This window comes from Ischnura elegans, chromosome 10, assembly GCF_921293095.1.
Source record: "Ischnura elegans chromosome 10, ioIscEleg1.1, whole genome shotgun sequence".
Classification (NCBI taxonomy): domain Eukaryota; kingdom Metazoa; phylum Arthropoda; class Insecta; order Odonata; family Coenagrionidae; genus Ischnura; species Ischnura elegans.
Genome location: NC_060255.1, coordinates 102974447 through 102991497, shown reverse-complemented (window position 1 = coordinate 102991497; position 17051 = coordinate 102974447). Strand labels below are relative to the sequence as shown.

Here is a 17051-nt window from a genome sequence, read left to right as displayed (position 1 = left end):
TAATGTTGTTCTACTTTGAACAAAAAGGTTTTCAAAGTACTGGATAAAGATTTCCTTCCAGAGCATGATTCAGAAGTTCTTGATAAAGCGAGTGATATGGATGTGCTAGTTGGGTTACTAAAAGAAAAACTGGTGACAGCAGGCAGTCAGCGAGAGATAATTCAGCTACTAACACTAGCTCCGACTTCGTGGAGTAGGAAAAAAGTAGCCACCGAAACTAATGTTAGTGAATATACAATTCAGCATGCTAGGGAATTCTAAGAATGAAAGGCATCATAGCCATACCAGATCCAAGGAGGGGGAAAAACATAGAACAAACTGCAGTGGACTTAGTTCAGTCATTCTACCAAAATTACGAGTATTCACGCCTTATGCCAGGAATGAATGATAAGGTGAGTGTGTCCAAAAATGTCCACAGGCAAAAGAGGTTACTTTTATGTAACCTAAATGAGCTGTATGCAGCTTTTCAATTTGAATTCCCACATGTAAAAATAGGGTTTTCAAAATTCTGTATGTTGCAACTTAAATGGTGCGTGTTGGCAGGCTCCTCTGTAGCCCATTCTGTGTGTGTCTGTGCTATCCATCAGAATGCATCACTTCTTCTCCATGGATGCTCTATAGAGGAGACCTACAACGACCTATTTGACTACTTGGTATGTTCCAAAGATAACAGGGATTGCATGTTACGGCACTGTTCAGAATGTATGTCTGAAAAACGACTGAAGGAGCATCTGCAAAGTAAATTTGAAGAATGGGACCCTGAAGATGAAGTGACATACAATGGGTGACAACAGATCGGACCCAATAAATTAGGTTAACAGTGACTCTGGATGAATACATCAATAGTCTGGTGAACAATCTGGAAAAACTTCTCCCACATTCCTTCATAAACAAATCCCAGGCGAGATACCTAAAAGAAATAAAAAATAACCTACAGCCAGATGAAGCCATTGTTTTGCTGGATTTCAGTGAAAACTACCATTATGTAATACAAGATGAGGTTCAGGGTCATCACTGGAATCAGGATGGTTGTTCCCTACATCCAGCGGTAATTTATACTCGTGGACAGCTGAAGAAAGATCTACGTGTGTCAAGTTTGTGTGTATTTTGTGACGATCTAGAACATGATGTAGCTTTCGTATTTGAAATGCAAAAAAATAGTCACTCAGTTTTTAAAGGAAAAGTTCCTTGAAGTAAAGGAAGTGCAATATTTCAGTGATGGTTGTGCTGGCCAATATAAGAACTGTAAAAACTTTATAAACCTGTGCCATCATCACCAGGACTTTGACTTGCATGCTTCTTGGTCTTTTTTTCAACTAGTCATGGGAAATCTCCATGTGATGGGATAGGTGGAACAGTTAAGTGCATTCTTACAAGAGAAAGCCTTCAGCGGGATCTGGGTAATACAATGACTTCCATTGAAAAGGTGTTTCAGTTCTGCAAGTACAAAGTGGACAAAATTTCATTTTACGTTTTAAAAAAAGAACAATTATCAATGATTCAGCAACAATTAGAAATTCACTAGTACCTTGTAAAAACAATCCCAGGTACTCGTAGCTACCATTCTTCTATACATTATTGCGACAAAAAAAATTAGCTTTGATACCACATACAGTTCTGACCACAATTTCTTGATAAAGCCAAGTTGGGAAGAAATTTTGACAAAAACTTGTACTAATTCTTTTGTGGCCTGCTTGTATGACAATCACTGGTTTTTTGGGCAACTTATGTCAAAGGATGTTGATCCATTAGATATAGAAGTGAAATTCTTTATCATTTTAGTGGCCAAAAGAGAAAGAAGATATTTGCAATGTTCCTGTAAATAATGTCATTTGTTATGTGGAAACTTCTACCACAAGAGGCTCAGGACAAATACATATATTACTTCTCGGAGAAAGACATTGAACGTGTGAACCGACGGCTCTTGGATTTAAAAGGAAAACTTGGAATTACCACTACTGGGAAAAAAATGTAACTCTAGTGTTACTGAAATATTAGCTTTCTCAGAGATAGGCCTCAGTGAAGACCTTGGATACTATCCTATTTAACTACAAACTGATGCACAGACAAAAGTGACTATATGTTGTGATTGTTCATTCATAAGTTGTGCAACATTATTGAAGTAAAACACATTTGTGAGGTTTTTTGTCAATACAAAATGGAGAAAGTTGACTTGCATTGACATGCATCCTGTATTTTGATGTGTTTTATATAGCAACAATTAAGTTATCCCCAGCAATGATGGGTAAGAGCTATGAATTCCTTAAAATATTCTATTTCAAAAATATATTTTTCTTATCGGGAGAAAAACAACCTGCACATAAAAAAATGTTTTAATTTTTGGATGTATTATGCACTAGATATATGTTGTAAATATTTTCTTAGATATAGAAAACAGTTAACACAAGCATTTCATCACACTTGAAGGAGGACCCAACACTGACGACCAGAGTCGTGAATAGGGATTTTTTTTGCATTAAATTTTTTTTAACAACAAAGCAAGCAAAAAGCCATGAATTTTATTTTTACAGGTGGTGGGTCATACCTTAAGGAATATTAGAAAAAATAATTTAGCTTGATTCAGATATTGCCTCACGTCAAAATTTGATGTTTTATAGAACCATGTTTTTGACGCAAAATATTCTACAATCTTATGAAACATACGAGTTTAGAGAATTTCCAATATTCCTTAGGATATTTTTCAATAAGATTTTGGAATCCTCATGACTTCTATAGTAAACCTGCAAATTTTCATAAGAATCGGATGAAAACTATGGCTGAGACAAATTATTTCCCTCTGTAGGCGCAAGTGCCTCTGGAGACAGCATTCATTGAAAAACTGCAGTTTCACCCAAACTTCAAATGGTCGTGAAAAAAAAACTATTAGAGATAGCCAAGAAATATTTTACACTGTTTCATTCCAGCATGGAAGGATGAAAATTGGCAAGTTTCATCAAAATCCGAGTCGGTGGGTGTCATGCCTGGATGAACTGACATGGAATGACCCTTCAACGTGTATTTGTGACTAATGAATACAATTACTACAAACTACTACAACCATCTTAAGGGATGCCGCTTGCAGCAATGACTCAAGAGAGGTCCCAAACCACGAGAGCCACTTGCTCAGCAAATTCCATCCATTTATTTCTAGGTCCCCGATTGTACTTTCATAGTACATCTGATCATCAATTCCTTCCCCACCAATATTAATAATAAAAAAGCACGATCTAATCATCCCCTCAACTACACAACAGTGAAATACTATGTTTCATAAGGCTGACCATATTACATTCAAGTCTGAAATTACCTTGAACAAACACTAGATTAAACACTCCATTAATTGCAAAAACATTCTTGGGAGTATAAATCAGCCACTCATGGAAAAAATGTTCCCCGGCAGATTAGCAAAAAGGGGAGATTATGGAATGCATCAGAATAATACTCACTCTTCCATCATCTCGTTTGGTGATGGCATTTTGGCTGAAATGATTGGGGTCTTCCCAACGTTATTGCCCACCACACTCGAGTTGATGCCACCAACAACCTCACCTTCTGACTTCAGCTGGTCAACAAAACTCTCTACATCACGAAATTTTCCACCCAACTTCATAGCTTTAGTAGAGAGAGAATTTGACTTTCTGAAAAATAAAATAGAATTCAAATTAAACCAGTTCAGAGGATGAGTAAATTACGGTAATTTACAACAAACTGTACTCTATTTATCAATTGATGGTAGTTGGACGTCACAGATCGAGAAGGGAAAACTCCATGAAAGCTCTGAGTTCTCAAAAGTCATAAGGTCAAAATTACTTCCCCAATTAATCAAAATAACCATTGAATACATATGAAAGTCCAAAATTATTTGGTGCGTTACAATTCACTTTAGGAATTGAAGGTAATGTAGAATTTAATTCGTGTTTTAAGAAATTTAAAGTTAATATCTTACCAAATCACTAAAAAGTTGCATGTTAATGAGACGGCAGGCTAAGAAATGGCCATTTAAAGACAAGACTTCCTGCATTTCAAACAAATGCAAAAGTGGATTGCTGTATTACGTCGTGGAACAATCTCAAATGGCAACTTGAGACAGTTATACACAATAAGAGCATCCCTATAAATTAGAGATGGGTCAAACAGCAGATTTCTCGAACTCTAATATCGAAATTGAATATTAATTACTGTGACAATAGAGATTCATAGCATTACTCATAAATTGTAACTTGATATATGTTTACGGAAAAAATACCACATCAACTTCCGAGAAGCTCAGCTGCGAGGATATTGAGTTTCGCCAGAATGCTAAGTATCCATCGTATTTTGACATTTATTTCCTTGCATAAAATGCTTAAATAAAGTCAGAAATACCTCGTGTTTGGTCTTATTCTTTCCTAAATTACGCGCACATTACTAATATTTCATTCCAATAAAGGTATAATATCAATTGCCGAAAGTCATTGTTAGACACCTTTTGAGCTAATAGATGACTAATGCAGCAGTTGACCTCCAGAAACTGGAAACTTCGAAGCAGGTAGGCAGAAAAAGGTCAGTGGGGGAGAAAGAGGGAAGGGTGAAAGACGATTCTATTATTCTCCTGTTACTTGATATTTTCTTTTGAAGCCTTTGATTTATGGTCTTCCTAATACAAACCCTGCACAAGCTGGGGCCTTTTGTTTGATTTCGGAGAGGAGGAAAGTGTCGGAGGAGGGGCCGAGGGCTGATGGAAGGAGGGGGTAGTGGTTTTTGGGAATTGTGCTACGTAGTTACTATGCCACGGCACTGATGTTCTCCTGGTGGGGGAAACCGGGGATTTTCAGATTTTTTCACACGATCATTTTCGGTTCCCCACGTCGAACTCTTTTCACCACTCTAATCCGCAAATTTGATGTAGTACGTCCACTTGCCTATAATGGCACTGCATGCACTAAACCACTAGAGTTCTTTACAATTTTCCAAGTCAACTACTAACGACATGCATGCGACAGTGTATGGTGCGAAATACGAAGTATTCGAGATGGTACCTTCAGCATAACTAGTTGAGACCTCGAATAGGGAATACTTTCTAGTATTCGAGGTATTCGAGTATTCGCATCTCTGCAATAAATGCAACAAAATGTAACAGCCAAGCTCTATGAGCACTCTCAGTCAAAAGGATTAATTTCAAAGGAGTTTCAGTGATGCAAAAAAGGAGGATGGTCATGCACTCTCGTTGAGTTTTCAGCACATTTCATGCGTCACTTAAAGCCAGCAATAGGGTGGTATCCTATTATTTTTTTATTACCTAAATCGAAAGATTATTACTCCTGGAGTACGTATTTCACGCTTTTAGATTTTTAAATAACGATATCTATTTTTCGCGATTAAATGAAAAGTGAAAATTTTCAAGCGCGCGAAAATGCGATGCGTAAGTACGAATGATGGGAAAAAGTCTGCGTGACGCATTTCTGGTTCCCCCTCCCGCCTTGTGAGGTGACCTTGGGAGAGGCTCTGAGCGCTGATACGACGCAGGACGCAGTAAGGGAGGATTTTTAACGGCTTATTTGGCTCGTTATTTTGTAGGGGCGATGGAAAACATAACCTCTAAAAAAAATCTTCTGTTTGAGATAGATATCCTGTAGTTCATAATTACGGATTGATGATCATCTACTATAGTTAAAATTAATATCAAATAAACCGCATCGATCATTATCAAAACTTATTATTCTTTATAGACATGTATGTAATGAGCACATACTAATCCCACTCCTGTGACTAAAATCAGCGCGCATACCCCAATCTTCTGGTAGAGCAGTTCTCTGACAAGTCGTATAAGTGAGATATTTCATCTCATTGGACAGGAAAAATATATTTCGTAACCGAAGTTGTCGTATAAGTGAAAATTTTCATAACCGAGGTTGGAAATAAATGGGTTCATATGGGGTTATTCACATGACGAAAAAAATCTGTGTATAAGAGAGGTTACCATGAAACTGAAGGTCGTATAACCGAGGTTCTACTGTATATATAATGAAAATCAATATAAATCTTGAAAATCCCCTCTTATACTTCACTGAAAAATAGAAAGCTAATTGCCAACAACAACTGAGGGTGACACTCTTCCTGTCTCAAAACCAAAGTAAAAATTTATTTAAAAAAAATAACTTTAACCACCTAATAGAGATGTTTTAACTCAAAATGACCAGGTTCATATAAATGTACTAAAACCACTGAGCATGGGAACTGACGGATTAATAGAGAAGATATAATATCCGTTAACACTTTGAGACCAAGTGTCAACCACAGATGATGCGCTGGACTCCGCCCAGATTCGATTGTCAACTATACATGACGGCCGACTGCGCTCGACTGCAACCTTGAAAGCTCCGTTCTTTGATTCCCCTTGGCTCAGTGGTCCCGGATCTTCACGAACATCGACAGCAGGTTCTCAGGCATCTACAGTTTGTGTCGGTTCTAGTTTTGACTTTTCCTGTGCCACTGGCACCCTCCATAGGTTCGTGCACTTTTCTGAGAGGTAATTTTCACTTAATTGTGTAACTGGTGTTGTAAATGCATTCCGTATTCTCTTTTTTCAATTTTTTTCCTCTAATTAATTACTAATCATCCTCTATTTCAATAGGCATAGGAAAAAAAATCCCATGAAAATGCTTTATTTTGAACTCCCAACTCTTGGAGTGTAATTCTTTGATACAAGTAAGTTCTATTACTTTGAGTTTCAAATTTTTACTCTAATATATTTTTATTCTTTACAAACAATTTTGTATTCATTAATTAAAAAAATAAACTAAAACTACTCTTAATCTCGTACAATAACAGTTCAAGCCATTTTAATTTTATAATGAAGCACAATCTCTCTGCTGCAGATAAAGGAAAAGCATCCCCCACAATAGTTACGTAATAATTTTTGATTGAATTATTTAAGTATTTATGAAGTATTTATTGCAAGGTGGCAAGAAACCAATCTCAAAATGTAATAGATGCATGGGGGGCCGTGTTGACCAACCCATTGCATCCTATCCTCGTTATGATAAAACTTTAGAGTGGTTCATGAGATTGGGGATTCATGTGATGCATATAATGCTTTTGAATATCTATCTCCTGAGTCAGAAGTCTGGCTCACAAAAACTGAACTTGAACACATTAAGGTAGCCGATAATAGATGCCCTTGTTAAAGGACAAACAAATAAAACCAAGACACTCAGAAAAAGAATGGATCTAGGAAGAAAACGGGAACAAGGGAGGCTTTTCTATTCCTGAAATTACCAACAGAGAAAATGATCCTAATATGAACTGTACATATATGGCCTTTGCAGTCTTGAAGACGATATTTGACACTTCCGAATTGAATAAGATGTACAGCACAATCAAAAGATGACTTGGATTACCGTGACAGGAAAACCATCCAACCCCTCTACCACGACCAGTTAGCCACAGTATGCACACAACAAGGAAAAAATATAAGAGTTAAAATAAACACGTACGGAACCCATCTCCTTCCAAAATATATACTTCTGTTCAAAAAATTTTGACATCTCAGGGCTGACAGTTAAATTCCAATGTGACATCATAATCAAGCCCATCCATCTTGAATGGCTCACACAACACAGTCCTGCTATCAAACTAAGGCTTCATGCAAATACCCGAGAGGGAACGGAGTTGCCAAGGAGAGTCACTTTTAAGGGAAGTCGTCTGTCTGTCTGAGGGACTGCAACTCTTTCGGTTGGTCAGATAATGCGTGATAACTAAATTCTGCAGGCTACAAACAGCTATTGGAATTCCTCAATTGTAGTATATTGGGAAAATTAAATGGTTACTTCTGAAGCCAATTACTGTAGACTCTCGTTATTACAAACAACCTTATTATGAAGTTCTCGTTATTACGAAGCAAATCGTTGGTCCCGACAAAATGGCCTATCCAATCTATGGAAACAGAAATGTTATTATGAAATTTTCATTATAACAAAATTACGAACCACAGTCCAAGTCCCGCAGGCTTTTAGCCTGGGAAAGAACTTTATTATGAAGTTTCCCAGATAAGCAATGGCATTTAGGTGGATATACACTACGCTACGTTACAACCAATGCGCTGCGTTTAAAGTCTCCTCTTGCACTGTGCGCAAGACTGTCAATTATGGTTATTTCTTCAGTAGGAGATACTTGAGTATATACGCAATGTCAAATAATAAGCTTCATTTCTGTGGAATGTTGGTGACCCACTCATTACCACTCGTAAAAAGGACGCACAGTCAGTCCTCTTCACATTCGATTAAAGAAATTTCAGAGATATGGATATATGAAAAATTCAAGCATGCCCGAAATATCAAATTTAGTGCCTTTTGAGTTGGCCGATACGACGCGGTGTGGCATAGAGGAACTCCCACTTCGGTCATAATCTGAACGAAGTATCACTTAATGGGTGCATTCTGGGGGAGTGATCGCTGCTTGAACAGTGAGCGGACTGTGACATCAGTGCTCACCGAGCGATCACATTCCCCCCTGGATGGTGAATGCTCAGTGAGCGCTCTGGTGGGGAACTTGGAAATGCAAAACAATCAATATGGCGCCCAGCACTTGTATATACTTCGTGTAGCGGCTGCAAAATTGCCTTTAATTCCTGAGATAAGTTCATACCTAGTGACTCTGTCCCGAATATATATATCACTCTTAATGTACCGGCCTTACGGATTTATTGCTAACAGTTCTTTTCGAGTCGCGTGATATTTATTGGAAATGTCTTTTGCGTCAATCGTCCAAACATTTTGTAGGGAATCTGGTGGCTGACATTGAAGTCTTGAAAAAAAGAGGCTGTAGAACTAAAATGGACGTATTACTAACCAAATCTGACATTACTTTTGAAGTGAGCTATGTGCCACATGAGCTTCTAATTGAGGAATGGACTTTGAATGTGCTCGAGGTAATGTTCCTGCTGGTGGCAAACAAATTTTTGTTATCTCTTCTCATCGTTCGCCAGCGAGTAGTTTTTTAAAATCAACTGAACAACTTGCTTGATGCCAACTTTTTAGTGACACACATAAGATTTAATATTTTTATATTACAGGTGATTTTAATATTGATTTGCTCACAGATCATATGAATGGGGATGACTTCCTTTATCTTTTGAAACTTTAGAATTTAAATGTGATATGCCCTCTCAACATACTTCTGACTCCGCTACTTCAATATTTCCATATGGACCATATCGAAAATTGCCCAGTTGTTGGCGAATGTCTCTGCTTTATCTTGAGACATCCCCGATCACTACCCTGAATTGGTGAATTCAACTGTGCTCAGCCATCAAAGCCTTTTTATCGCTGCATTCTTTCCTTCTCCCACAGGAATATCTCACACTTCCTAGGTATTCTTAAATTTGATTCTTGGACGGATGTTTTCACTACATATGATTACAGTGATAGATTCAGTAATTTTTGCCATAAATGTATTGACCAATTCAAAATCTCCTTCCCACTTACAGCCAAAAAAGTATCACGATGCGTTATAAGAAAGAGCTTGCATACTGATGAAGTTCACCTATGTTCTTATTGCATGAAGAATCTTGCTCAAAGTTGAAAAGTCAGTGATGGCATATAACAAAATCTGATTATAAAGGAAAGAGAAGCAATACCAGCATTTCCTCAATCATGCTAAGCATTCTTAAAATAATCATGGTATTCAGTGTACTTACAATAAGATCAAAGTCTGAAAAATCATTAATAGATAACACTTTAAAAAGTCTGCCAAACCCCCTTAAAATTGGGTGCAACCCATAAACTACCATATGATCTATCTGTTAGTTTCAACAATTATTTCATCCACACTCCATCCCATAATAACCTCCCGGATTAGGTTATTTCTACAAATAAGGGCACACCCATCCCGTAAGCTGATGACACCAACTTCATTCTTTCTACTTCAAATCCCCAATCCTTGTTAGTTAACTGTCAGACGGCCTAAGACCAATTCGTTGCATGGTGCCTGAACAATCACCTAGTTGTTAACATTAATAAATCTCAATGTGTTATGCTATTCTTGTTTAAAAATTTTTAACAAATATTTTTCTACTAATATCCAGGGGACTTATCCAGGGGAATATTCCCCAGGTAGGTTGTATTGAGTTCCCTGGTGTTCACATAACTCTCTTATTTCTTGGGATACTCACATGAGCACTCTAGCAAATACATTTAGTTTTGCTTGTTACATCATTCATACTATCTATAATAATCTAATATAATAAGGAAACAAGGTGAATCGCAAACATGAAATCTACAGAAAGCACACTTAAAATATTGCTATTCCAGCAGGAAGCAAGGTGAATTTATGGACCTCAATAGATGTCACTGAAGAATTTTTTCAGGGCTACATAATGAAAATGAATAACGAGAGAACTTAGATACTTGCATGGGAGGTAGGGAAAGCAGTGGCCAATTTATTCCTCAAAAGAGAGAGATTGGAATAATTAGTCCCCACTATGGGAGCTTTGTTACCTGGGATAAAAGTGTCACAACACACACTAAGTGTCAAATTGCTGAGAAGGTATTATTCGCCATATCCTCTTCTCCAAGAACGCAAGAGTGAAATCATTTGTTATGACAGTAGCACAATACTGACCAGAAAAACACACCAGTGGAAAAGCTGGCCAGAGAAGAAAAGCTTTGTGAGATGAGGTGATGAAGATAGAATGGGTGGATAGGGTGAGAAACGAAGAGGTGACCCAATTGTGAAAAAAGAGAATTGTGGAGCAGAAAACTGCAGGGAAGGACCTGGTCGAAAGGCCATGTCATCAGACTTAGTGATTACATAAGTGAGACATGTATTGTGGGGAAAATTGAAGGGGCCATACAGAAGCATTGAGGGCAGAAGGTAGCTGAGTAGAGACACACACGAGGACGAAGGGCATCAAATTGAAGGAACAAAGGAGTTTGTGCAAGAATGTAATGGAGCGCTGGTATGTGTACACCAATCACAGGTTTGCAGCCCTATGAAAGAAATGAAGGATTTCATTAAAGATGACCCAAAATCAGAGAGAGACCACTTACGGTAGAGAAGAATAATTGGTTTTCGTTTCGGATTGTGTGTTGGCCAAGTCTCCGACAACAGGTGATGGCACATGGCCAGCATTGCTGCCAAATCCAACACCTCCAAAACCTCCTGGTCCCCCCTTGCTTCCCATGCCACCGACCACACCAACACCGCCCTTCTTGGCGGCTTCCATCCGCTGCCGCTGCAGCTCCTTCGCCTTCTCTCGCATTTTATTCTTCGCCTCACGCTCTTGCGTCTGCAAAGAGCGACGGGGTTCAGTACCACCAGTACGACACGCATAATGTGACAAATTTAGACCTGTTCACTCCTTACCATCCTCACAGCCTGGTACACTTTCTCCTCGTGTGAGTCCATTTCGACGAAAGTCCTTATCTGCGCAAGATTCACACTCTCTCGATACCCCAATGCCACTATTTCATCAAATGCGAATATCAGGTTGAAGGCATTTTCTACTATTTCAGACTCTTCCATACTGCGGCAATACTCGGGAACCTAATAACAACATAAGTATTACTAGATTGGAATGAAATACAAACATCCACATACCTGCAGCTATAAATGCATCCGGGGTATTACCACACGACTAAATAGCCGCAGAGTCTCTAGATCTTCCAGAATATTACTGGCTTTCGTGGTTATTAGAAGCATGTATAACTTTTCTAATGGCTGATATACATATCTGACAGACTCCGTTTCAACAAATGTATGCTGCTTTCCTGTTGACATTAATTTGGGGAACGCAGCTAACAAACCTTCAATTCTGGCTTTCGTCATCTCCACGAACTGCCGAGATACGATAGCTGTGAAGCAACAACAACCATGCAATGAGTGCTCACGAATAATAATTGCACACTCTAGGATAAAAGAGCACACTTTGAACTTACCTTTCCCAGCTTTAGTACAAACAGCAGCTGCGATGAGGACCTAATTCATTGACATAAGCAGACAACATAAATAGAGGTTGTAACTGGCACTACCATCAATACAAATCAGTCCCTAAAATACTCAATCAAAACGGCCAACGCAATGAAAAGTAGTTAAGCGTGACCAACTACATCATATGTAAGGTAAACGATGCAAATCACATTTAAAAGACATTATAGGAGAAAATACTGCAGCCGAGGAGATTATACTTTAGCTTCAGGAAACTAACATGACCTCCGAAATAAGGAAGTGTGAAAATTGGACAACATTGAATTTAGAAGTAAAGCAATTACCATTTTTCTCGATTTGGTCCTTTATTGCGGTTTTATACACAAAATCGGTTACGCCTCAGCTTTCCGGCATGTCAGAAAGCAGTTGCTGGTGACGTGGATTACGGCTACCGATAGAGGGCCCTCGCGGCGACTGTCCCAGAAACACTTGCGACTCGATTGAGCGGTCGTTCAATTTAATTATCACTAGCCAAGGAGGATAAAAACTAAAAATATCAACTTCCTTTATACAATGTACTCATGTCACTCCTATATACAAGTCACCCGGCGTTGCTCGGTAAGGTTAGTACCTAGGGTAAACTACCCAGTTATTGGCACTTTAAGGACCTTGAAGAAGAAAATTAACTCTTGTGACCGTTGTATCACAACTTCAGTTTATTTATAACTTGCCTTAGATCTGAGAGACATGTAGCTTTAGTATTCCCATGTTAGCGTTTTATATTATACATACAGCTGTTTACTAAAAATAATTGTTTAAAAAGTCCAATAATCCCAGTTATTGGCACACTTTATCCAGTTATTGGCACACTGTATTCCAGTTATTGGCACACCAGATTTTCATGCACTGCTTAGCACATTTTCTTTTAAGTTATAATATATTAAAGAAATATAGCCTTTTTCAGCTACTGAATCGATCATTATCTTACCTGTTAGTATATTAAAACAGTGATTGGTGGTAAAATATATTTGAATGAAAATCCAATGATGTAACTTTAAAATTTTACGTTTTAATGATTTTACGCTCAAAACAAATTATTTTTGAACCGAAAAAGTAAAACTTTACATGTTTATTATGCATTTAGATTAATATTTGTTTTGTCTCTTCAATATATCGATAGATCACTTTGGGAAGCACTGTCCTCTGGAAACTCATACCATTCATGACAAACAAATAGATTAAAGACAGTATCATCTGGAAGATGCATTTGGTGTGTTTTTGGACTCAATTTAGGTGATACAACTTCTTGCAACTGCTGCATTCAATTCCTATCTTCTTTTGCCCCACAGTGGAGCTACACATACCATTGGTAAATTCCTTCCACTGACAGATGTGAGTACGACTTTTCTTCCAATGCCAGAGAACGATGAGATACAACGGCGAAAGACTTTAGACATTGTTTTTGTGATAGATGATAGTTGGTGAACGGTGGAAATGAGCTCTATGGCCTCTATAATAGAGGATTCAAAAGGGGGTTCTCAAATGGCCGTAAAATTTGACACCACTCGTCAGAGAAATAAGCAAAAAACACTTCACCAGAATGCCCTCCTGTTGCAGTTTACGGGAATTACTTCCACGCAACTACCACAGACACAAGCACACACCCCCGTACTGACACCTTCGCAAGGCTGTCGGACCTCGCTAAGGTAACCTGGGACCCTTCGCAGAGCTGGATGGACTCTTTTACTCCTTTTGAATCGCCTATCGTTTTTGTGGTAGAGCTGTACTAAAAATACTTTGGGATGGTAGCTATTCCTGCTCATTTCCTAATATCAATGTTTTAGCTGCCTTTAACATTCTCTTTGGCTCTCTTTTGAATGGTCATTTAATTGCCTTTTCTTTAAAAGTCTACTTTGTTGCTTGCTTCTGCAGTTTTTTATCCTCCCTTTCCTCCTTTTTTAGTTCCTTTTCTGTTTGAGTTTCTTATTTTATTCTTTTTTTCTTGTCATGGCATTATTTCCATTTTTCTGGGGTCAATTTACGCCTTGTACAAATGGTACCCTTTTGGTACTTCTTATTTCCTTTCTTTTTCGTGTTTCAGGCCAAAAAAGAATGATATTCATTGGCGTTACACTATATGGTCCTTCATCGTGGTATGGACCCTCTGTTAGGTCTGACCTGTGTATGTGTGGCGCAGCAGGAATTTCAGATAATGCTGCCTCAGTCTTTACAGAAATCTATCGGTAGTCGTATCTTCTGTGTTATGCTGGTTATGTACAAGTACAATTACTTTCTCACCCGTTCCTTCTTCCACATTCTCCATCAATTTGCATTGTAATTTGATAGCGCTCCCACAATATACATAGAAATCTGAAATCCTCTCCTTTTCCCAAATTTTGTTGAATACTTTTAAAGTTTTCACTTTGCTCTTCCCCAACCATCAAAGAAAAATCATCATATGGAAGTGGATTCATCTTACAAACTGAGATATTCACACTGACTTTGGATGAACGCTTTCCTAGGCACTTAAAATAATCTATTGCGTTGTCATTCCATGGATATAGACCTAACGCCCTGAAACCATTCTTAACTATTCGAGATAAGTCAATGTTGTTCAATATGGCTGAAAGAATGGGAACAAAATCCTCTTTTTTATCGGCGTTAGGGTTTTTGGTCTATTCGAGTACGGCCTCCTACCACTTAGTCTTTAATGGCCTAAAGGCAGCCACATCAGCGGGTTGCAATATTTTTGTGGACTTTTGGTACAGAGCAATTGGAATAGTTTAAAATTCTTTGCATAGCGAACTTCGGTGGCATAGCAGATGGGTTTTGTGGCCATCTACAAACAACACTACTGGTAATGGGATTTTATTTTCCAAAAGATAAAGATGAAAAACATTCCCAATAAATTAAAAAAACTTCTGACCTCATCCACCCATTGTCACTGCGCCCTATCCCCCATTTTTTAGGAACCTTTTGGACTATTTTATTAGGGATCCTCTGTAGAAGGTAGATGATCATCGGAGGACACGTATTTCCTGAGGATGAAAAGGTACTTATGACGGTCAGCGTTGCCTTCACGTGACGGTGGGGGTAACTTCATATAATGTTTTTGATCCAGAGGGGCAAGAACTAAGTTCTTTTCAGGGAATGCCATGAAATTAGTTTAGTCGCCAATTAACACGCTATTCAGATCAGAGAGGATATCAAACTTGTTTTGTTCTTTAAGAATGTCCTCCACAGGTTTAAACCAGCCTCTGATATGTAGAGGATATCGCTCACGCATGCACTTGCATCAGTTACTCCTTCAAATGAACGGTAAGAAATTTCAGGGTATCTGCGTAAAAAGCCATGATACCACTTGTTTTCGGGAGTATTGCCCTTGAAAGGATTTCCGCGATTATTTTGCTCGAATTCTTTGACAATTTCAATTATCAATTGTTTTACTTGGAATTCTTTGAAATTATTAATTTGGCTATATCCAATTATTGGCACCCATTTTTCTAGTTATTGGCACCCATGCCAAGTACTGGTTGCACTCATTTCTATGAGCCAAAATATAAAATACGCATTTATACTAGCAGTACAATGCATTTGGCGAACAAAATAAATATATAACTGTAGTTGATGAAATTTCCAATACTTGGCACCCAGTGCCAATCACTGGAAATTAACAATATTTACATACCAGTGATTGGCACCCGATAAAAATCGATTTTAATTACGATAAAAGGCTCTAAGTAAAAAACAACCTCATTGAGGTATTACTATCATTACAAATATCTAAGTTTCATACAATTTAATGGGTTGATATTGATAAAAAAACGCATCCAAATGAAGTAACATTCTTAATTTTTCGCTAAGAAAACCTCCAATTTCTCCAAAGAAAATGCAGCACTTGGTTATATGGTCCGCAGTCACTTCTCAAATGATGTAAGGTGGACGGAACCGCTGACACATATTAATTAAACTTCTTTGCTTCTAAATACAGAAGCATCAAAATGCAATGCATCTCTGTCTCTTAATATCACACAGTTAATTACAGAGTGCCAACAACTGGGGGGGTGCCAACAATAGGGCATTCTACCCTATATCATTGGGACCTATATAAGTGGGAAACTTGGAATTCATGGTCGCACGGCTGGATTTTTAGGTCACGGAACAATCCAGGTATGATTATGATATACATACGTAACATCAAATAATAGAAAAAACGATTTCCATACACCGTGCTCGAGATCAGCTTAAAGCACGTTCCACGTACAACATTGATCGTTATGTGTGTCCGTAAGTGCCAAAAACTTCGTGAGAAGGCATACCCCAGCAAAAAGGTTTGCACCGAGAGGATTAATTTTTGAAGTGTGGAGGCCTTTGAGTTAATTTACGCTTTTCCTTTGAGCGTGTTAAGAGGTGTGCCTACCCGACAGGTTTTTCCAACAAACAGCAGTTGTATCATGTAACGTAACAAACGGTAAAAATAAGTAAAGCCAATGCCTTAATCCTAGGAGGTAGTCCGTCACTCATTTCCAGACCATTTTTTCCAGTTGTTAATTGTTGTGATTGTTTGTATAAGTTGCCAGCATACTGGAAACCATTATTTATATGTTTTTCATGGAGTTACCGAGTTTCTTGATTCAGGTTAAATGCTTTTACTTTTCAGACCTCTATTCAGTCCCTTGATATCCTATGTACATATAAAATGCAATGTCTATCCAATTGAGAGATATATTTGAAGCTTCGCTAACATGATCTGACACATACGAGATCGAAATGAAAGAAACACTTGGCATGCCAATGCCAGGATTCAACTGCTAACTGGACTAGTAAATAACGGACGTGGGTTCACTCCATAGAGCATGAACCATATGAGGAACCGTATACCATTGAGGAACCTCTATGGCTCTATGGCATGAACATATATGTATACATGTGCATGCCATCGTGGTTCCTCAATGGACCGTGGGTTCACTCCAAGGTTCTTAGAGTACAGTGGTACAAGAATTCTGAGGGTACAAGGCGAACCCTTCGAAGGGTACAACGCACCGGGGCCCGGAACCAAGTGCGAGGCTTATACGCCAGGACACCTGGGGAGAGGCTGGAGAGGAAGGAAAAGGGAAAGAGGCGCCGTCGCGATCGGAGCCCGCCGA

General features: G+C 38.4%; 1 protein-coding gene across 1 annotated transcript in view; it reads right to left on the bottom strand.

Moving 5' to 3' along the window:
* The window catches only part of LOC124166560 (coatomer subunit delta), a 55709-nt gene extending 43350 nt beyond the window's left edge, over positions 1-12359 (bottom strand). The window contains exons 1-6 of the mRNA XM_046544122.1: positions 12249-12359; positions 11916-11955; positions 11608-11831; positions 11344-11523; positions 11028-11266; positions 3447-3638 (exon numbers count right to left, since the gene is read on the bottom strand). Of these exons, the coding sequence (XP_046400078.1) occupies positions 3447-3638; positions 11028-11266; positions 11344-11523; positions 11608-11831; positions 11916-11955; positions 12249-12251 (878 nt within the window). The 5' untranslated portion in view covers positions 12252-12359. The remainder of the gene's footprint in view (positions 1-3446; positions 3639-11027; positions 11267-11343; positions 11524-11607; positions 11832-11915; positions 11956-12248) is intronic.
* Between the last annotated feature and the right edge of the window lie 4692 nt (positions 12360-17051).